The 21,636-nt window shown below is 36.0% G+C and overlaps 1 protein-coding gene across 2 annotated transcripts in view; it reads left to right on the top strand.

The window, feature by feature from the left end:
* Positions 1–21,636, top strand: part of TRPM7 (transient receptor potential cation channel subfamily M member 7) — a 61,836-nt gene that overhangs the window by 16,492 nt on the left and 23,708 nt on the right. For both annotated transcript variants that reach the window (XM_049812531.1, XM_049812532.1), the window contains exons 2-15: positions 6,440–6,519; positions 8,914–8,952; positions 9,418–9,616; positions 11,315–11,528; positions 12,107–12,231; positions 12,858–13,029; positions 13,900–14,074; positions 15,919–16,042; positions 16,953–17,025; positions 17,316–17,416; positions 18,326–18,460; positions 19,885–19,938; positions 20,511–20,651; positions 21,211–21,345. In XM_049812531.1, the coding sequence (XP_049668488.1) occupies positions 6,440–6,519; positions 8,914–8,952; positions 9,418–9,616; positions 11,315–11,528; positions 12,107–12,231; positions 12,858–13,029; positions 13,900–14,074; positions 15,919–16,042; positions 16,953–17,025; positions 17,316–17,416; positions 18,326–18,460; positions 19,885–19,938; positions 20,511–20,651; positions 21,211–21,345 (1,767 nt within the window). The remainder of the gene's footprint in view (positions 1–6,439; positions 6,520–8,913; positions 8,953–9,417; positions 9,617–11,314; positions 11,529–12,106; positions 12,232–12,857; positions 13,030–13,899; positions 14,075–15,918; positions 16,043–16,952; positions 17,026–17,315; positions 17,417–18,325; positions 18,461–19,884; positions 19,939–20,510; positions 20,652–21,210; positions 21,346–21,636) is intronic.

Raw genomic sequence — 21,636 nt, forward strand, 5'->3', positions numbered from 1 at the left:
ATGCTTTGTTGTCCGTCCCCCCCCCCCCCCCCCCCCTTAAAAAAACAAAACAAAAAATCCCAAACAGTAATTATAGAGGTATGTAATTTTCGTTGCAAGGAAAGCAAGTAAATTAAATGTCTGGGGTTTGCTGGAGCCAAGAGTTTAAAACAAACATTAGCGAATATATGGCATCAAACTGACTACCTTTTTCTTTTTTCCTCCCATCCGCTTACTTACCTAGCGTTAGCTGAAGTTCTGAAGACTTTTGTCAAATGATAAATATTTCCTTGAGCAACTGAGTTGTGCTCTACTGGTACTGGTAATACAAAATTTTAGGTATTTTCTTTGGGAAATGTAGGCATGACTGTCTTTCAGATAACTCCCCACCCCATGCACAGAGGCTTAGTTACTTAGCTCATTCTGGGATGCACATTTTCAGTATCATTCAGTTAATTTGTACTAACAAGCAGCCCAGGTACTTTGCCTGGAGCAGGGTTCTTAGTGCCTTAAGGCTTTGAAGACCCTGCTGGAAATATTTGCAGTGAGAGCTAGCATGCATTTTATTTATGGCATCTCTTCCCACAAGAGGTTTTATGAATTCTGAACTACTTGATATGTATTGGATTGGATATCGTATTCATCCTGGTTGTTTGGCTTTATTTGGTTTTATTCGACATATTGAGTATAAAAGCAATGAGAAAAGGTTTGTTTGAAATTTCTGCCCTTCAGCTATAAGTGCAGGAGCCCAGTGCTCAGTTAGGGGTTAGCTGGCTGGGCAGGGTCACAGTTCAGTCCCATGGTATAGCACGTGTTTGGCTAATGGAGAGGGTTTCTTAGATAAGAGATCCTCTTGTAAATCATGAAAAGAGTGTGTGCGGTATGTATAGTTATGTAAGAAGCAGTAACTTGTCAGCAGACATTTCCTCGAATAGACAAGCTAAAGGACATTTGTAGTACAGAATGTCTCTTAGAAATGTTTGGAAATTTATCTTTTTGGTTCTAAGTGACCTAGACAGATAGAACTGGTCTACAGCAGTGCTAGCATGAGTACTCCTGCTGCTGTTTCCGCTGTATCTTCTTGTTTTCAGGCTTGCTGAAACTTTCCACGTATTTTCTTTTGCCCAAATGGAAACCTAAGCTTTTTGGGAAATTGGAGGTGGTGGGGAAAGAATGTAGAGCTATTTATTTTTAAATAAGGGACAAATAAAATTGGAAGATCGTTTCCTTTAAAAACTATTGCATATATTGAACTGCCGTATGGTGTAAGTAAAGATTTGAAAGATTAAATATGAGATGCTGTAGAAAGTGATATGACTTCTAAATTTGAAACTGAGGTCTATGCAATCAGTAATTGAAACCTCTATTATCAGCCTTCCACAAAAGTCACAGTTTGGAATATTATTTTTTAATCTGATTCTTGATTCAGCGGCTCAGCTTTATAGAAAGATTGTCAGCAGAACTGCTGGGTTGATATACAGTATTGCAGGTTCGAGAGCGATATATTTGGGATAACTTAGATTTTAGTTTTGTAACAAATATTCTATAACTTAAGAGCGTCCAACAGTATACAGTATTACAAATGAGTAGAAGGAATAAACCGGGATCCTTTTTTGTACATGAACAAGTTTGTGATTGTCAGCTATACAGTGTATTATACCTGCTGTATTTGTGTTCATTGAAAGTCATGCAAGTTTTCAGATCTTGCCAAACAGGAAGGCTTACTTTCTATATAGAAAATAATTCAGACCAAAGTTGGATAATCTTGGAGAACTTCACAATAGTTTGATAAGGCTTTGCCATGCTGTTGTGCATCAATTGCTGCCCTGTTAGAACTTTAGTTGTCTTATTATTTTAATATGTTGAATAAGAGGCTCTTATAAACACTTATGTGAGTTAAAGGGGGGAGAGTGGTAGGTAGTTTGTTTTTTTTCTTTTTTTTTTCTGAGACCTGATCTGATACTGTGCTTTGGTGATTGCCTCTTTTTGTTTGTAACCTGCCATATACAAAACCTTAAATTGTAGTTAACTTTGTGTTAAAAGTTTCATTCTACAAGGAGACTTCTGCTAAAAATACCCATCATGAATTTCATGATGCATTCCTTGCATCTTGAGCAGGTACACTTAAATAATTTCTATTATTGGTGCTTTGGAGTGCTAATGCTATTGCTGAATCAAAAATAGCTAATACTAAAACAGCTATGGTAAAACTTTCACCTGTTGTAAAAGGCTGTGGGGTTATTTTGGCATTTAGATACTTCCAGAATTTGGAAATACTGTGGTTGTGCACATTCTCTTCAGTTTGTAGCTGAGCAAATACTTGTGTAAGTTTTGTTTCAAATAGCAATTATAATTATTTCAGCACTCATGAAACTGTTATGAAAGGACTTATTTATTGGAAATAGTTTAAAGTATTTCCTTTAATCGTGATCCCAGGGTGAGTATATCTCTTCTAGCTAATTGAATCAAATCTATGTGCTTTTTGTTTCTTGAAGTTCTTTCAGAAGTACTGAAAGACACAGTGAACTTTGTTGTCTGCTCAGAAATCAGTACAACCAGAATGAGGTATCTTGCATAACCCTCTACAGCTTAAAGACTGAGCAAAAGCCTTGTTGGCCACTTCGGGACTAGGAGTTAGTAGTTACTGTAGTACATCTTTCAAAAACTTAAAGTTAAGCGTTTTTTGGTGTGCAGATGAGATCCTGCCAACATTGACTACTAAGAGGTCTTAATGTGGTGAAATTTTCATAGATAAGTCACCTGTAGGAAAATGATAGTGAAGGTCGTTCTGGAGTAATATTAATTGTATTAACAGTTTTCCTGTAAGTCTTAAATTTTATTTCACTTGAGAGGTGTGAAGTGCATGGGAGAGAATCTGGAAAGCTAAGGTTTTTTTCATCAAGATGCAAGTTTGAAAGGAAAGAAAGTAAATAGTTGAAAAACAATAGCTCGTTGTATGTTGATACTACTTGTGCTTTTTGCTAAAATCTGGCCATATGTTTTGGGGGGAGGGTTCATAAGTTCCTTTTTTTTCCCCCCTTTTCTTTCCTTTTTCTTGAATAGCAGCACTACAGAGCTCACTGTATTGAGAGTTCCTGACCCATGTTGCCTGTAACCATCATGTAAGGTACACCTTCTAAAATACACTAGCAAAACAGATCACTCCAATCAGCAGAAGTTGCCCCATTACTGGAAGCAGAGTTTAAGAGTTGTAGTTGTGTATGCTGTAGAGATGATTGAAAAGCTTAATAAGAGTAGGCAATTTTCTAAAACAGTTGGGTAACTTGCATATTGATTTTTGACTACTGACTTGATCTCCTATTTTAACTTAATCTTTAGCTGATAAGGAAGTATTTCTTAGAGGTAATTGTTGCAACTAATTTATCTTAACAGTGTCCTCACATCATCTTCCTTTTTCTGGTCATCACAGGAACATTGTGTAATAATAGTTCTTACTGACACAGAAGGCAATACCGTGTGTCAGTTCTTCCTACATTTTTAATGTGATCTTTACCCATTTATGGGAACTATCTCTCACTTACTCTGTTCTCTGCTTCGTTTGCTTTTTAAATTTTTTTCTTTTTTCCCCCTCCCCTCAACTGGAAACAAGACTCTGTAATTGGCAAGTTCTGTAAAAAACATCTTATGATAAAGATTAATCAGTGTACAGGAGTGCTGCTGGAGAGAGTCTAATTTTACCAAATGAGAAGTTCCAAGTATGTTTTAGTAACATTGTAGAGCCTCCTCCACGTATATAGCATAGATGTACACATGCTTTACTGAAAATACTTTCACTGCTGAAGAATAGAGAGAAATCCTTGGTGAGTGGTTAAAACTGTACATTCTTTAAGATAAAAATTAATCAATTGTTGTTTGGTGCTGGGTATTGTTTGTTTGTTTTATTTTCAGAACCGTTTATTATGAAAAGTGGTTTTGCACATTGTAAGCCAGTGTTCCTTGTCCCCAGCTTTGATCACCACTTAATAATAAAACAATATTGCATGGAGCAATTAACACAATTACTTGTGGTTTATATACTTCAGATTTCAATATCTAGCATGTTATGCCTGTGATAGCTTGCTTCACGGTGTTGGTTTTAGCCAGCTGGCTAAAACATTTTAATGTTACATTACTCTTCTTTATCTTTTTATGTTCTGGAGGATCTGCAGAGTTCACATGTAAGCTTAAAACTACTGCAGTGTTAAAGTAACGATCAATACAAGACCTCAGCTTTAAGAAATGAAGAACAAAAATACATACCCATAAAGACAGTGGGTTCACTCAGCTAAGCAGAAAGCAGCTTCCAGAACTGGGATTCATATCACAAAGGCTAAGGCTTAATAGTGTTAAAAAAAATACTATGAGAGGAGGAAGCTAATAATTTGGACTACCTACTACATGTATAGTTTTACATATAGTATGATATACATATATAAATGTACATATACACATATATCAAATTTATTTTTATAACACTGCTAATCTTCTGATAAAGGTAGAGAAGAGATAAAGCTTTTTTGAGCCCAGCTCATGTAAGGCACAGGTGTCGTAGGAAATACCCAGCTCTTGTGTGGAAGGTGATGTGCTTTTCTTTTCTTACCCAAGAACTGAGGAGAATGCTCCTGAGAGATTAGAGATTAATTTTGAGGACAGCAGCAGAAGAGATATTCTCTTTCACAAGCCTGTTAAGAGTCAGTCACTTCAATCTTCTGCTCCAAAGGAGAGGGAAAAAAACCAAAAAAGAGGGAAAAGTATCATAAATGTAATAGAATCCTTAATAACACCATGTTGCCTATAATGTCTAGTATCCTGCTTTTCTCTTGTTAGGCCTTCTTTCTTTCTCCTTTGCAACAGCATTCTTTCCTATGTATAGGGAAAGGAGATAGGACAGTAGCAAATAATGCCTTTGACTATTTATTCTGGGTGTTTAAAATATTAATTTAAATGTAAAATACATGGTGTGAGTGCTCATTCCATTGTTTACAGCTCTTTTTTCCCCACCATGATTCTTCCCTGTGGATTGTGCTTCTACCTTTATCCTACCCTTCTTTCTCTCTTGGGAAGTGCCTGTACCCTGCAACTTTCCATCCTCCTCGGAAGAGACTGGTGGCCCTCTTAGTGTGAAGACAGAAACTGGAGCAGCAGTTTGTTGCTGTCTTGACAGATTCATAGTCAAAGTTCACTAAACCAAAATACTGGAAGAAGATTATGATGAATAACGTGGGAAAGATCTGCTGAGTCTGGGAAATGTTTTGAAAGAGGGTGGGCAGTTAAGCAGTTTTCCAGGGGCCTATATTAAAAATAGCTGGTACATTCTCACTTGTAATAATTTCTCTGTATTATCTTAAACTGATCTTGAAATTGCAGTGGGTGAAAAAACCATCCACCTTCACTGAATCTTGTTATACTGGATCTGGGGAAAAAAAAAAAAAAAAAAAAAAAAAAAGTTAATTTCTTCATTACTTCCACAGACCTCTGTTTAGATACCTGTGAATAATATACATCAGTCTTTTTTTTTCTTTTCCCCCTCTCATTGTGAAATAGAACAGGTGTGAAATTTCTCAGATTTTTCTAAAGGTAAAAAGTAAATGTAGAACAGGGCATGCTGTTAACAATGAAGAAATTTTAATGTAAACTTAATAAGGATTTAAAGCAATATTGCATAAGGTGCAAATTGGCATCCCCAGATTTTTTCTTCTTTTTAATTACTAAAAATCATGTCTGAGTTCCTTTCCCAATGTATTGCTGAAACATGATGTAGACACTGGGCATTATGCATATTGTTTAGCATGTAATCCTGAGATTATCATGTAAGATAATGTTACATGGTTGTTTAAAGCAACTGAAATGAAATTATAAAAAGTTTCTTGATGAAGAACAAATAATGACCTATTTATTGCTACTAGAAAAGATTGCCAGTGGTGTTAGAAAACTTCCTTACCTGCAATTTCAAGATGAAAATTTTACTTTAATAAAGCGGTAAAAAGATGAAATTACTGTTATCTCAGTGTAGTACAGTTAATTTTTAAAAATTTTAACTGAATTTTTTTTTTTTAACTTTAGCAAGGGAGGTAAACAGTATATTTTGAAATGGTTTGGGTTTTTTTGGTACATCTTCATTTGCATATTGCAAATTTTTGCTATTTAAATGTTAGTTTTGAAAAATACAACTTTGGATTTTAAGGGATTTGTGTATAAAAAAAGTTATGTAATGATTCTGGTTATCTCAACTTTTAGGCAGTGTGAGATGTTTTTATAGTGCTGCTTATAGTTTTGTTAGTTTTTGAGAGACAGCAAAACATTAAAACCAATTTAACTTTATGTTAGACACTACTTGCCTTCATCTTTAAATAAAAAAAAAAACCCTCATATTCTAATTCTTGTTTCCTTAAAAAGCATTTTTCATTGCCAAGTTACATGATTTATATTTTATAATACTGTTACACTTTTTATTTTTCAGTCCCAGAAATCCTGGATAGAAAATACTTTCACGAAGAGGGAGTGTGTGTATATCATACCAAGTTCAAAAGACCCCCACAGGTAAACGAGAAATCATGCAAGAAGTCATTGCTGCTCTTTAAAATTAAAAAGAAGTCAGTATTGTAAAGAGACTAACTACTTTATCTGTATAAAATACTGTCTTCCATTCACTCTTTGGTGACTGGGCATTGTCACTCTTCATGTCTAGCCTGGATTTTTTTTTTCCTTTTCTGAAAGTACTTTGGCTCTGTGGAAATCTCTAACACATGTTTTCCTGTTCTGTTTGCTGCTTCTTACCTGTCCTCCTAGTGGTGTCTGTGGTGTGTCTACACTGTGGGGGTTTTGTAATTTTTTTTATTTTTTTTTTGGTGGCATTGTTTTGAAGTCAGAAAGTCTCATAGAGATATCCTCTATTGGAATTTAAAGAACAGCAGTGTGAGTGTGTGATGAAGTGTAAAAATAAACCTGATAGTTCAGGGAAAAAAGATGAAGAATTCATAGAAGAATAAAGAAAAACAAGAATTGAACAAGAATTGTGCCGGTGGGGGGGGGGAATTATAAAACAAAGGCTGAAGAAATATTTCCTTCCAGGGAAGATAGATAAAATAAGAACAGTTCAGATATTAAAAGATTTCATGTGGTATCTAGTAATTTTTCATCCTTAAGTTCTGTAAGGAAAAAATGAGGCTGAAAAATGGGAAAGTATGTTTCTAGAGGGAAGGCTGAGACTAAAGAAGAATATATTGCATATCTGGTGCTGCTTTTACCTTATGCTAAATTAGAGATGTGAAATCAAGCAAGTTAGTGATACCACTAACGTATCTAACTCATAGAGTTTACCTTTACTAAATGTTATAGGTGTAATTTAAGAGTTTCTACAATGATTAAATTTGATGTGCATAGTCATGACATTTGTGTCGCATTAAATAAAGTCAAATGGAAAATAGATTCAAAATTGGTATTTTAAGGCAGTTTTGTCTCCCCAGAATACTTACTATTGTCATAATGGATTTCAGATCAGCTTTCTTTTTTTAGCTTCATATATTTGAGAACAGCTGAGAAACCTTTTCTTCTGAACTTCAGAAAACTTATATTTCAGACTTTTCCATTAAAAAAATTATAAATCTCTTTTGTTCTGTTGGGGCAGAGTATTATTTTTCTTTTTAAGATCTTTGTTTTTACGCAGAAAAAGAACAAAGTAAATGCTGTAGAATTTTTAAGTTATTGTAAATAATTCACCATGTTCCTTAAAACCATGTGACATGAGAAGCTTTTAGAATTTATAGCCATGATTGTAGCACATGGAAAATTTGCAAATGCAAACAAAGTAATTAGGAGGCTGTTAAAATTTCCAGAGCATTTCCCAAGGAACAAAATGATCTTCAACACTTGCCCTTTTAGTTTAACCCATTTGTAGCATACAACAGACTTCACAACTTTCCCATCAGATTTTGTCCTTCAGTTTCTAAGAATCATTTACTGTTGTTCGTCAGTTACGTGTAAATGAATCAAATGTAGACAGGAGTATTTGGTATGTTATGTTGATCTGTACCTTTTAGTATAGATAATTGTAATTTAGTAACTGTTAGAGAACTATAGTTCAGTATTAAAAACATAGATGATTAATAGCAGTGTAACTTCTATAGCGGACAAAATAAAAAAATTGTTTATGCTCAAAGTCTGAAAACATTTTAAGGCTACTGTATAATATCTGTATTTGTATGCTTTTGCATATTAGCTCTTAACCATAATTGGTTAACAGCTGCTTTTGAAAATTATGGAAAACAGTGTTATAAATTTATCTGCTATGCTAACTTTAAATGTTAAGAGTGCTCTTAGCAGGAATACACAGAAAATATTCAAGATGGAAGAGGGTAGAAATTATATAATAAACTTTATGTAAAGATACTACTGTATAAGGCTTGTTCAAGTATATCTTTTTCTGTACATGTAACTCAGAAATGATCAAAAAACATTCCCAGACAGGCAGTTAAACTTGGATGTATATTAGAAGCATGAATTTGTAGAACAGATGCAACAATGTATAGTTAGACTGAGTCCAAGAAAATGCTGGTATGTAAATTACTTCTTAGCATCTACCAAAATGTTTCAGTTTCAATACCACAGATAATCCTGTCTGAAATATTCCTGGGCTTCAGATATTGATGGTTCAAAGCCTGAAAACCCAACTGAAGTCTCAGGTCTGAAGCTTTTGCATGTTTATGTGTTTTTACTTGCCAAGTATACTACAGTCACATAAAATAAAGGCAGACAAGTTACCATGTCAAAAACGGGCAAGCTTGGGCAGCATGTTTTCCATTTGCTGGAGATCTCTCTTGTTCAGTAATCTTTCTGTAAGCACGTGAAGTGGTGTGAGCGGTCTGTCCCCATCCCACCCACCCCACCTTAAAACTGAAGCTGAAGTTTACTCATATCTTTAAATATTTCTTATAGATGCCTTCCAGGATGTCAGATTTGCCAGCAACTTGTCAGGTGAGAGTTCTTTGTAATTACAATATTTATGAGGGTTTTTCCATTAAATGAAGGCTTTCATAATAGGGTTTTAAAAAGTTTTGATCAATATTGCAAATGATAAGTTGGTGAAAGGTTAGATATAAACCAAATGTAACTAATGAGTAAAGAACTGTCTGCAATACATAGATCACAGATTTATAAATGTTATATAAATTATTTGGCTTCAAAGAATGAGTTTCTTCTGGATTCCAACCTGCTATCTCAGTGAGCTTCCATATTTTGCATAATAATTATGTATTGTAATTAATTCTTGCTATAAATATTTATGGCAACAAAGCTTGCTCTGGAAAAGAGGTTTATATAATATTCAGAATCTGCTTTCTAAATCTGATGTATCTCTGTCATAGATAAAAGAAGTTTTTCTCTCTTGTCTTCTAATAATAGTATTTATTCAAGTATTCTAAATTATGTGGTTGGGTGCAGGTGCTGTTGTGGCCGCTTGGTCAGACAACATGCTTGTTTTACTGCAAGTCTTGCTATGAAATACTCCGATGTGAAGCTGGGTGAAAACTATAATCAGGAAATAGAAGAATGGTCAGTGGAAAAACATACAGAACAGACCTCTACTGATGCTTATGGTGTCATCAACTTTCAAGGTGGCTCTCATTCTTACAGGGCTAAGGCATGTATGACGTTTTCTTTTTTTCCTACTCTAAACATGATGATAGAGATGGTGGATGCTTCATTTAACTTTTGAAATTGAAGGCTGAAAACAACATCACCCGTATTGTGACAAACCGGTGCCCTCTACTATGCTAGTATTTTTTTATTGTGATCCGAATTCTTTCTAATTTCCGTTTTTTAAATTTTATTTTTCATAACAAAAGTTCCTGAGATCTATCAGAATTAGATGTATTCGTGTACAGGCTTACCTTAAAATTGCAAATGGTGATAAGAATTCATAATCACTTCAGCAAAACATTACATTAAGTATTCAGTGTCACTGTTTCAGACTTCACGAAAGTACAGCTTACTCATCTGTGCTGCTTGCTTACTCGCTACTGTTAAATTTTTATAGGACCTGTTAAGTAACGTCTGCTATCTTAACCCTGTATTCATAGTTTTCAGACTCTGAAAAATGATTTAAAATTATGGATAGATGTGGAATATGCTTCTTTAGTAGATTTGTTTGAAATTATTAAAGTATAATCGTACTGATCAGAATAACTAAGTTTTTTGGGAGAGAGGGTTAGTTAAAAACAAGTACACTAATAAATGGAGATTTGGAAACCAACTCCTAATTCACAAGTGCACATGTCTTGGAGAGGCTAGAAAACTGGAAATTCTGGCATATTCTCCACAACCATTTTGTAAAGGATTCCTAGTTGTGGTAGGAATGATTTAATGCTCATGCAGTTACAAGCTGCAAGGTGTTTTGATACAGTGTGGCTCCTACGGCCGAACTGAAGTGCTTGAATGAGGGAGCTGTGTTCTTTACGCAGCCGGCAGAGCCCAGAAGGAGAGTCCAGCGCTCGAGGTCAGATCATCTTTGTGGAGAGAAGGGCTCTTAGCAGAATTCTTTCATGTTCGTAATAGCAGTGTATGTGTTCCTTTGTACTCTTAGTATAGCTTAAAATTGCTGCAAATCCTTTTCTAGGAGTACAGAAATAGCAAGCTGCCTATAGTCATTTCTATGCTTACTTCTGCAGAGTGCTAGCGGGGTTGCTAAAACCAGTTTATTGGAATAGTGATGTGGTTTTAGTTAGAGATTGATTCAAGTAGGGCTTAATTTCTGCAAAACGTCCCCTCCTCTATTGAACAGCTTGTATTAAAGATGCAGCAGTATTTTTAACTGATCAACCATCTACTTAATCTTATGCTGTTAAACATAGTGAGTTAAAAAGCTGCTATTTTTGAAGTTTTCTGTTAAAGAATGTAGCTTTCCTTCCCACCAGGAATAGGGAATGAAAGGCAAGCAACTGTCTTTCTGTAAAACTTTTCACCGTGGACATGCAAGCCTCTCCCCAGCAGGTGGCAGAACTTTTATAATATTTCTGAATTCCATCTAATTTAGAGATCACCCAATGCTTTCATAAAGATTCATTTTTCTAGGTTACTGTGCCAGTAGGATGGAGTAACATAAACTTTCTACAGTCGTTCCCTTTCCAAAACTTGCTTTCAAAACTGTCTTGTCCTTAATTCTGAAGGATATAAAGTAAGCTTGTTCATTTATTGCATCTGCTGTGTTTTGAGAAAGTGTATTACATTTTCCATAGCCAGAAATAGGATAATATATCCTGAAATACATCCTGGTTCTTCTTTTTTTGCATTGATTCTGTGATGATTTGAGAACCTTTTAACTCTCTTCTTATGCCTGCAGTATGTGCGATTGTCATATGACACTAAGCCTGAAGCTATTCTGCAACTTATGCTTAAAGAATGGCAGATGGAGTTGCCAAAGCTTGTTATATCTGTACATGGGGGCATGCAGAAATTTGAACTTCACCCACGCATCAAACAGTTGCTTGGCAAAGGTCTTATTAAAGCTGCAGTAACAACAGGAGCCTGGATTATAACTGGAGGAGTGAACACAGGTAAAGAAATACCAATGAATGTGCGCAGTTAAGTGGATTGCAGTTTATAAGAGCCAAAAGATTTAGTGGATGCATAGCTTCATCTTAAAGCAAAGTAAATTTGAGTGAGTTTCGTCAAGTTAAATTAAAATAATACATTTTGAACATGTGTCATTGGAAGCGGGCTGCTGTTCTGTCTTGCAAAGAGAAACAACACAAAGGTGGAGTTTTTTTGTTTTGGGGGCTTTTTTTTGATTGGTTTGGTTTTGGGGTGGGGTTTTTTTTGGTGGGTTTGGGTGGTTTTTTTTCTTTTTCCCGTTTTGTTTTTGAAAATGCAAGAGGAAAAGAACTTCACGTGATTAAAACAAGTACAGTAATGTACTGGAAACTCTAATTCTTACTAGCCTAGTATTTATTTTGTTGAATTACTGCTACATAGCACTTTGTTTCCTTCTGGTAGATGTAGTATGGTGTTTTTTCTTTGCTGTTGTGTCAAATAAGTTTCCAGATCCTTAAAGGCCCAGTTAACTAATGAAACGGTCGTATTTCTTAATAAGATGCGGCATTCAATACATTGAAATCTTTCTGTGCACAAACAGGTGTTGCAAAACATGTTGGTGATGCTCTACGAGAACATGCTTCCAGATCATCTCGAAAGATTTGCACTATTGGGATTGCTCCATGGGGAGTGATTGAAAACAGAAATGACCTTGTTGGAAGAGATGTAAGGATAAATTACCTAATTGAAATAATGATTTACCTGACTTACTTTTTGACAGATCTGCTCAAGCGTGTTTTTTCACTTACTTCACATCATCGGAATACTTGCTTTACTATGAAGATACATTGACATCTGTGACTTACACAAGATCATTAGTGTTAAACAAGTTGCAAAACGCAAATGTGCTAGAGGAGGAGCTTGTTCTCAAGTACTTAATCCTTCCCTCCCCCCCCCCCCCCCCCCCCCGATATAACTGAATCAAATAACAAAAATGCTAAAGTATTACAGAGAATTCACAATTACAGAGGATGATAAGTTGAAAAATTTTGATGTGGAATCTTCAATACTACTGTTTGCTAGAGCAGTTGCAAGTTTTCCCAAAAGACACCTTTTCAAAGGATCTTTTCTCTGTTATCCTTCAGAACAGAATCCTTTTGTGATATTATTATCTGCTTTCCTGCACAAGTTAAGAGCTACAGGTGCTGGTGTATCCTGACCCAAGGCATGCTTATATCTGTCAGTGCTTCTTGTTGAGCCACTACTTCTTGTGTCTGCACAAAAAGTTAAGTTTCACAGAAACAAATGTGAATCTTTACAAGTAAAAGACATTGTTGTGTGCTTGTACTTAGGTGGTTGCTCCATATCAAACCTTGTTAAACCCATTAAGTAAACTAAACGTCCTAAATAATCTCCATTCCCATTTCATTCTGGTGGATGATGGAACAGTGGGAAAGTATGGAGCAGAAGTTAAATTGCGGAGAGAACTGGAAAAAACTATTAATTTGCAACGGATCCATGCAAGTAAGTAATTCTGATGCCTGAGGACTGAGTGTTACTATGCTTTAGTGACAAAGGTACTTGCACCAAACATCTGAATGTGAAAATAGAAAAAATAGTCTTTTGTTTATGTTTCAGGTCTGAATGAAATGAATTTTGCAAATTTCAGCTGCTGCTTTGGGCCCTAGATACTGCTGGTAGATTTAGGATTTCTGTGGGACCAGAGAGGAGGGTTCTTTTGAATAAAGTTGTCAGGTTTGCTTTCATAAAGCAAATGTACGTCACTCGAGTTGTTAGTATGTTGTCAGGCCTTGCTGGTCTGATTGATTCATGGTTTTGACAATGATCACTTGCAGTTTCACAAAGGGGCAACCGAGTTTGTAAAACATAATCTGTGTTTGTGCAAAGAAGCCATGACTGGTTTTTGTGTTTTCCCAATTATGGAGTAACATGTGTGGGGTTTTTTGTCTTCTAGGAATGCTTTTGTAATACTCCTGTCAGTAGAGGGTTTCTACGTAACTATGTTCAATTGTATACATGTTGTCATCTTTGGAAACTATTTCGGGGGGAAGGTAGAAGGGGAGTTCCCTAAAGAAAAAAGGTTCACTTTTCTACATTAGTTCAGGAATATTTCTGTGAAGAATCTCTTCTATATTGTAGACTGTATTCAATTGTATCTATCAGTTTCTTTGCAGTGCTTTCCCCCCAGTCCAAAATATAAACAGTGCTTGAAACTGTGCATTAGCAACAGTTAAAATGTCTGGCAGGCAGCATTTTAATTTTTATTCAGTAGAAGGGACATAATTGATTTATTACATATGTAAAATCAACCTTAGTATTCCTTAAAAACTGGACAATGTTGTAAGTGTATAATATTTATTTGCAACTTTATAGGAATCGGCCAAGGTGTGCCTGTGGTGGCACTTGTATTTGAAGGTGGTCCCAACGTCATACTTACAGTTTTAGACTTCCTTCAAGAAAGTCCTCCTGTGCCAGTGGTAGTATGTGAAGGAACTGGTAGAGCTGCAGACATATTGGCGTATGTTCACAAGCAAACAGAGGAGGGAGGGTAAGTCCCAGCACTCCTAGCTAAACTGTCAGTCATATGTAGATGGGTTTTGAGACCATTCCTTAATGAATTTGTACAAGAGCTTTTTCTGTGGAAAGAAAGGCTAAAAGCAGAGAGTGTCATCTTGCCTGTGATGCGCATTTCCTGGTTGACTGCAATAATAGGTCTGGCTAAAGACCAAGACTTCTCTCTTAGTTCCAGGTTCTTCCCACATACTTTGTACCAGTTGCACCAAATTCAGTAGAGTATGCTTGCTGTAGCAATACCTACAAAAAGGATAGGAAAACTGTATGCACCTGTGTCCTAAATTAGGGGAACATCTCATGTGTAACTTCAGTTATGTACAGTAATTTTGTTACACCATTTTAACTAGAGGACTCGGCTCTCAGTTTAAATGCTCTGTCTGCTTCAACTTCAAAATTTAACAAAGCCACAGTAACTTAAGTGATGAACGTGACTGTTCCTAAGTGTGTACAACAGAGTTTTGCTCAACCGAAGTCCGAGCTGACCAGACCTTCCAGAGATGTGAGAATAACATAAAGAATAGTATGTTACCAAACTGCTTGAAAATATCACTTGACTACATTGAATGGAAATATTTTCATGCAGTTAGCTGTTGCATAGTAGTAACATTTCTGAAAAGAGATCTGTTGCTGTTTAAACCCCAGCTGGCAACTAAGCACCATGCAGCTGCTCGCTCACTCTTCCCTGGTGGGATGGGGAAGAGAATCGGAAAGGTAAAAGTGAGAAAACTTGTGGGCTGAGGTAAAGACAGTTTAGTAGGTAAAGCAAAAGCCGCAGATGCAAGCAGAACAAAACAAAACAAGGAGTTCATTCACTACTTCCCATCAGCAGGCAGGTCTTCAGCCATCTACAGGAAGGCAGGCTCCATCATGTGTAACAGCTACTTGGGAAGACAAATGCCGTAACTCCGAGCACACACACACACACCCACACCCCTTCCTCCTCCTTCTCCCAGCTTTAGGTACTGAGCATGAGATCATATGGTATGGGATATCCCTTTGGTCAGTGGGGGTCAGCTGTCCCAGCTGTGTCCTCTCCCAACTTCTTCCTGTGCTCGCTGGTGGGGTGGGGTGAGAAGCAGAAAAGGCCTCAACTCTGTGTAAACACTGCTCAGCAGTAACCAAAACATCCTTGTATTATCAACACTTTTCAGCACAAATCCAAGACATAGCCCCATACTAGCTACTATGAAGAAAACTAACTCGTATCTCAGCCAAAACCAGCACAGGATCAGAAGTTTCTATATTGTTTCTTCTGAGTAGTCTTAAAACTGAACTTTTTACACACTTCTGTTTAGTGTAGAAAACACTTGTCTGTTTTAAGTGTAGTTTCAAATAATAAAAGGGATGTGCTTGGGCTCTACAATACTTTGTGATTTCTAGTTAGTTGTCAGACTTGCATAAATCCTTAAACGTGTTGGGTCCTTGTTGAGGGGACTGCCTCAGAACCAGGAGGCAGGGATCTAACATAGCAGTAAACCAAACAGCTTCGTCCATAGTAAGATCAGAAGCAGGTCTTACTCTGGGGAGTGAGTACTTAGTATTTTGTGACAAAAACTTTTAGTTGAAAGTATCTCAGAACTGGGTATGGGCAGGAAAGGGAGACAAGCTGAGTTACTTTTATGAGGCAGTAGTAGAAAGTCATAGATTGAGCAACCTATACTTCTTTCTAAAGATTACCCAGGATTTTGCCACTGAAACAGTAATAAGCTTATAGATGGCAGGACTTTGAATTGACATGTTGAAACTAATTAAATGCATCATTGTTCTTACTGTTCATCTGTAACAATGTGTTTTCCTGTTTGTTTGTTTCAATCTCAGGAGTGTTCCTGAGGGTGCTGAGCCTGAAATCATTTCAACCATCAAAAAGACATTTAACTTTGGTCAAAGTGAAGCAGTTCATTTGTTTCAGACTCTGCTGGAATGCATGAAAAAAAAAGAACTTGTAAGTGGATCTTGCCGTAAAATTTTTTTATGCAAGGTGCATGCATTTGCGGATATAATATTAAATTGTATCTCAATGTTGTATATGCTCAAGAGTCATTCAAAAATCTTCTGTGGACATAGTGGATCTTCCAGTTACAGAAGATAGTCAAATACAGTTTTTGTGTGTACTTTACTTCATGGCCAAGAGAAGACTTCATTCTTGTGATTATTTCTGGTAATCAGAGTTTGTTGTTGTTTCCAAGCCTATTTGTTTTCAGATGACTGGATTCTGGTTTGTTTATAAGTGTGTATGTATTTTGTATTTGGGTTGCTGTCCTTTTTTTCTTGCTTTGATTTTTGAAAACCTTTGAACTTCTTTTGCTTTTTTTTTTTTTTTTTAATCTTTTTAATGATGACTGTACTAACAAAGGTCTACTATCACTGCATGCTTAAAGCAAAAGCACTGTAGAGCTTTATATGTAGCCTGAGTTCAGGTACTGGTGTTCCGTTTGGACGTTATATTGTGCTGTTCCGAGGTTTAAAATTGTCATATTTGGCTATAGATGTTTGGTGGTAGGTTAATCTTACAATCTAGAATGAACTGGAGGGGTAAACAGAATACTGTGTGGTGTTTATAGACAACAGAGAATTATAATCATAGTGGGAAAAGGAGTTCAAATTGACTGAAGAGTGTAAAGGGTTTCTGATATGCTTTTTCTCACAAAGGATTGTCTTATGTGGCACCCAGTTAGGAAAACAAAACAGGAGGGCACACTAAAGCTAAGTTAAATCTAGCATAGACTTAAATTGCATCAAAGATAAGGTGACTTTTAATGTATCTCAATTCCTGACATGAAAGACTGGAGCTAATGACCTTTGCCTGAAAATAACTTTAAAATATGTTTTCCCTATTTTATCCTTTTGGACAGATTACAGTTTTTCATATTGGGTCAGATGAACATCAGGACATTGATGTTGCAATACTTACAGCATTGTTAAAAGGTGAGACACTTAATTTTAAGAGCATTTGGAATCCCCAGCTATTGTTGTTTAGTGTTTATATGATGGATTATTTATAAAATACTATCATCTGTAGGGATCTTTTAGTTTTTAAGCAAAGAATTATCTACTATATGTTCTCATTGTATAATGCCATAATGTGTCATAAATGATTAAATATACTATATAACTTTGTGGTGGATTGCTTGATTTGGCCTTAGTAGGAAGCAAAATTGTTTATTATCTGATATTTTAATTAATTTCAATTTTTTTTATTGTTTTTCCTTCTTAAGGCACGAATGCATCTGCATTTGACCAGCTTGTTCTTACACTTGCGTGGGATAGAGTTGACATAGCCAAAAATCATGTTTTTGTTTATGGGCAGCAATGGCTGGTATGTAATGGTCTGGATTAAGCGGAATTATATTTTCTAGAAGAGAGAAACTCAACTTACTGTAAAGAATGAGTCTTTTGACTTTTGTAGAGACAGACTGTAGAATACTGACACGTTTATTTTGAGGACAGTAATTTATGCATACTGCGTAGTCTTACAGCTGTCTTGTTATTGTGTAGTTGAAAATGGGTCAAAAATTTTAGAAATGTGCTAAGTGTTCTGAATAACTAGGGGAGAAAAGACATTGCCAAAGGTGAAAGCTGAGTTCATGTTAGTCAGATCTCTTTCTTCCTTACAGTTGCATGGTCATAGAAGTTATTGAGGAATATCTAGTAAAATGCACTGTTGGCAGTACTGCGGTGTCTTTTGAGGGAGAGGACAAAATGTCTGTTTCTTGTAGTCTATTTAGTTTGAAAACTATGTTGTGGATCTTGCCTTTTTCCCATATTGCAGTAAAAATAAAACACAATCTTATGTGAGTGTGCAGTCAAAAGTACATACTACAAGGATAGCTGATAGCAATTATGGTTCCGAGCATTTGTCTTTGAAGCAAATTGTGCTTTAAATGTTTTACGTCCTTGTGCTTTATCCAATGTCAATCTGTGACAACAGCTTAACTATGTTAAACCAAACATCTACTTAGTCTCATGTACTGTGTCAGTAGGAGATACCTATGGAAGAGTATAAGACTTGCTGATCAAGTCTTCAGAATATTCTTTCATCCTGTAATTGTGTGAAGTTCAGGGAATTTTCTGAACCAAGGGTGACATCTTTGTATTTGTAGACATATAAGGTTTCCCCAGCCCTGTAAATGAATGAGGTTGATATGTAATCCAAGTAAACTTACTTTTGTGATGCCCTGTTTTACTGGTTCTCTCCAGGCTCTACCTTATTACCTATTTGTTGCAGGTTGGCTCTCTGGAACAGGCTATGTTAGACGCCCTTGTGATGGATAGAGTTGCATTTGTGAAACTTCTGATTGAAAATGGAGTAAGCATGCACAAATTTCTTACAATTCCCAGGCTGGAAGAACTTTATAATACAGTAAGTGAATGACTGCTTTTTAAGGTACTTTTAGAGCCGCTTTTTAGTTGCTCAGTGTGTTGTATACTGGGTCATATGCACCAGTCTGAAAGCCATGGGGTGTCGATAGGGAAGGCTTCCTCCCATGAGGTTTGAGTTGAGAAGTGCATGCTGTCTGGCTGCTTTGTAGTGCCACAGCTGCTTTCTGGCTCTCCAGAAATGATACCAGAAATAGTTTGTCAGCAGGATATTCATCTGTGTCTGATGTTGGGGATAGATACTAAAGGGAAAATTGCAGCCTTGTTGTGGAACATACGAAACGTGTAAACCACAGTGCGGAAGAGAACAAGAGAAAGTCAGATGTGTGAAACTTGTGCACAAAATGTGAGGTCTATAAAGAGTATTGTTAGGGCTTCATAAAATGAATTCTGTCCATAGCAGTTAAAATTATCATAATAGTTGTAAAAATAGTTTATTTTGTGAACCTGCATAGTTATAAATATTACTTAGAAAAATTTTGTTGCCGTAGGTGTCGATTTAAGAATGTTAAGGTAGTTTTGTATAACACTAAGTATCTAACAGGACAAAAAAAACCAACCCTTCCACCAAAAAGTGGCTAACGTGAGTAGTACACAAATATGACTTAGGCTTACGTTAACATTCTCATTATCTGCTTTTGACAAAAAAAAAAAAAAAAAAAAAGAAAAAAAGGAATTCTTTAGCTAATAAAGCTCTGTAAAGGAGCCCATGTGATGAGGTTTTGTTATTTTTTTTTTAATTTTTTTTTTTAATTAACCTTTTATGGTGGTGCTTTTACACACTTGATGTACTTTTGATTGAGTTCTGTATGGGAACTAGGGTAACTGTGTGTCTAAAAGTGTAATAGTTCATGCACTCAGAGGAAATCAGAGAAGAAAGAAAAATCCACTTGGTAAAAAGAGGGAATGTTCAGACTAAAAATTTTAAAAGTATGGGAGCTTTTACTATGGATCCTGCAATACTGTAAACATGAATGTCAGTCTGTGTGTGTTCCTGTAAACTAAAATGTTTATTTGTTAAAGCTTGTCTCTGTAATATTATATTTTAATGATATAAAAACTCCATAATGCTGCTGTTTGCGTTCTGGTCGGTCCCCTTCCCCTGCCCTTTTTGGACGAACTATGGGTGTATTAATTATGCCCCAAATTAAAACAGAAGTCAAATGCAACAAAAAAGGAAATAGTCTATAGCTAATACAGTAATTTGAAATATTTGCATTTATTTGGTGGCTACTGTTTGTTTAAAAACTATGGGGTTTGGGTGTTTGTTTTTTTAAGCCAACATGCAAAAATATTTGGCTTCTACTGTAATCTTCTCTTGTTGTCATTGCACTCTAATTTCTCATTCTGAATTTCCCCCCCTCCCTCTTTTTTTTTTTTTATTTATTTTATTTTTTTATTATAAAGAAACAAGGCCCAACTAACCCAACACTCTTTCATCTTGTTCGGGATGTCAAACAGGTATGCTGTAAATGTAAATATCTGTCAAATTAGCAATGTTAGTTTTTTGATGATATCTTGTGTTTGGCTGGCAATTTAATCTTAGGTTTATTAGTTAGGTTTTATTGTAAATAATAAGCTACCTCTGCAGATGTTCTGTTGTTACCAGTACTTGCTGTTGTATGCTTAGTGCCCTGCTGCCAGAAAGATGTTAAACCTGATGAGTGTTGTCTCTTTCATCTTACTTGTGATTGTTTTCCTTCTTTGGGGGATTGAAAGCTCATACTTCCAACCAGGAGTAATTTTGGCTGTTAAAACAACAGACAAAAAGCAGTGTGCCCCCCACACTGCCTCCAACAGAATGAACATCTACTCTGCTAGGGGAGGTCATACAAAAAAGAAGCTGTAACCTAGTCCTATTTGAAACAGATAAATACTGAGCCATGTAGATGGTTTGGTTTGGTTGTTTGCTTTTTTAGTCATGAAAGGTTTAATTAGTTTTTTATTTAAAGCTGTGATGTAATATATAGAAACTCTCTAAACAACTTTAAGATTATAATTTGAAAAATTAAGAATACTTTTTGTATTCCTAGGGAAATCTTCCTCCAGGATATAAAATCAACCTGATTGATGTGGGGCTGGTTATTGAGTACCTGATGGGAGGAACCTACAGATGTACCTACACAAGAAAACGCTTTAGAGCTGTATATAATAGTCTCAGCGGGAACAATCGGGTATGTGGCAGTTGGATAACAGGACATGCTGATTCGTATGGTCTCAATTAAAAAAAACCCTACATATTTTTGAGAAAAATTAGATCCGTATTGTTTTGTTCTTCTTGTCAATGGACTGGTTCTTTAAAAGGCAATAGTAAGGCCTATGAGGGCAACTGGTAGCTGTTTTGAGATTGAGGACAAACCAAAGGTTTTGTTCTCCTGCTCCTTGTTCTAGCACATCTAAATTCCTTTTTTGTTATTCCCTTTTTTCCTACTCATAGGAGAAGAAGGGACAGGGCTTGGGATGCGGATATCTTAGCTTGTAAAACAAGCATAATTGCCAACTTTGTGACTTCTTAAAAAAAAGAAAAAAAACACAAAAAATCCTTGTTAAATATCCAGTGAAAATTCTGGTTGTTGCTGTTGCATAACAGCAACAGTTCGTCACTGTTTCAGTAGCAAAGTAACTCTTTAATTGCTCAACTAAGTATCTAGCTATAAACAAATGATTTTATAATGCCTAGTAGGTAAGAGTAAAGTAACCAAACCCAACCCCTTCCTCTTATTCTTGTTACAGCGATCTGGGCGAAATCCTTCAAATACTACTCCTCAGATGTGTAAAAGCCATGAGTCTTTTGGTAACAGGGCAGACAAGAAAGAAAAAATGCGCCACAATCACTTCATCAAAACAGCGCAGCCGTATAAACCAAAGGTACAGATTGGTGAGGAGAGCATGGTGGGGTTTATTTTAAGTAGTTAAGAGTAGAGGACCTTGTTGAAATCCAAGTACCACTGAAGTGTGAGTAGCAGCAGTTTTACTGACTTTGCTGAAGCTGGAATTTCAACCTTGCTTTTGTACTTGATTATAAACTGTCTAGCATGCTTACAGGATTCTGTAAAGAGTGTTTATCTTTCTGTATAGTAGTCTTCTGGATAAGCTTTGACATGTTAGGGAGCAAAAGGCTTATCTTTGGCACAGTTCTAGCAATAGGGGGGACTCACA

The sequence above is a fragment of the Accipiter gentilis genome, chromosome 10, assembly GCF_929443795.1.
Source record: "Accipiter gentilis chromosome 10, bAccGen1.1, whole genome shotgun sequence".
NCBI lineage: Eukaryota > Metazoa > Chordata > Aves > Accipitriformes > Accipitridae > Astur > Astur gentilis.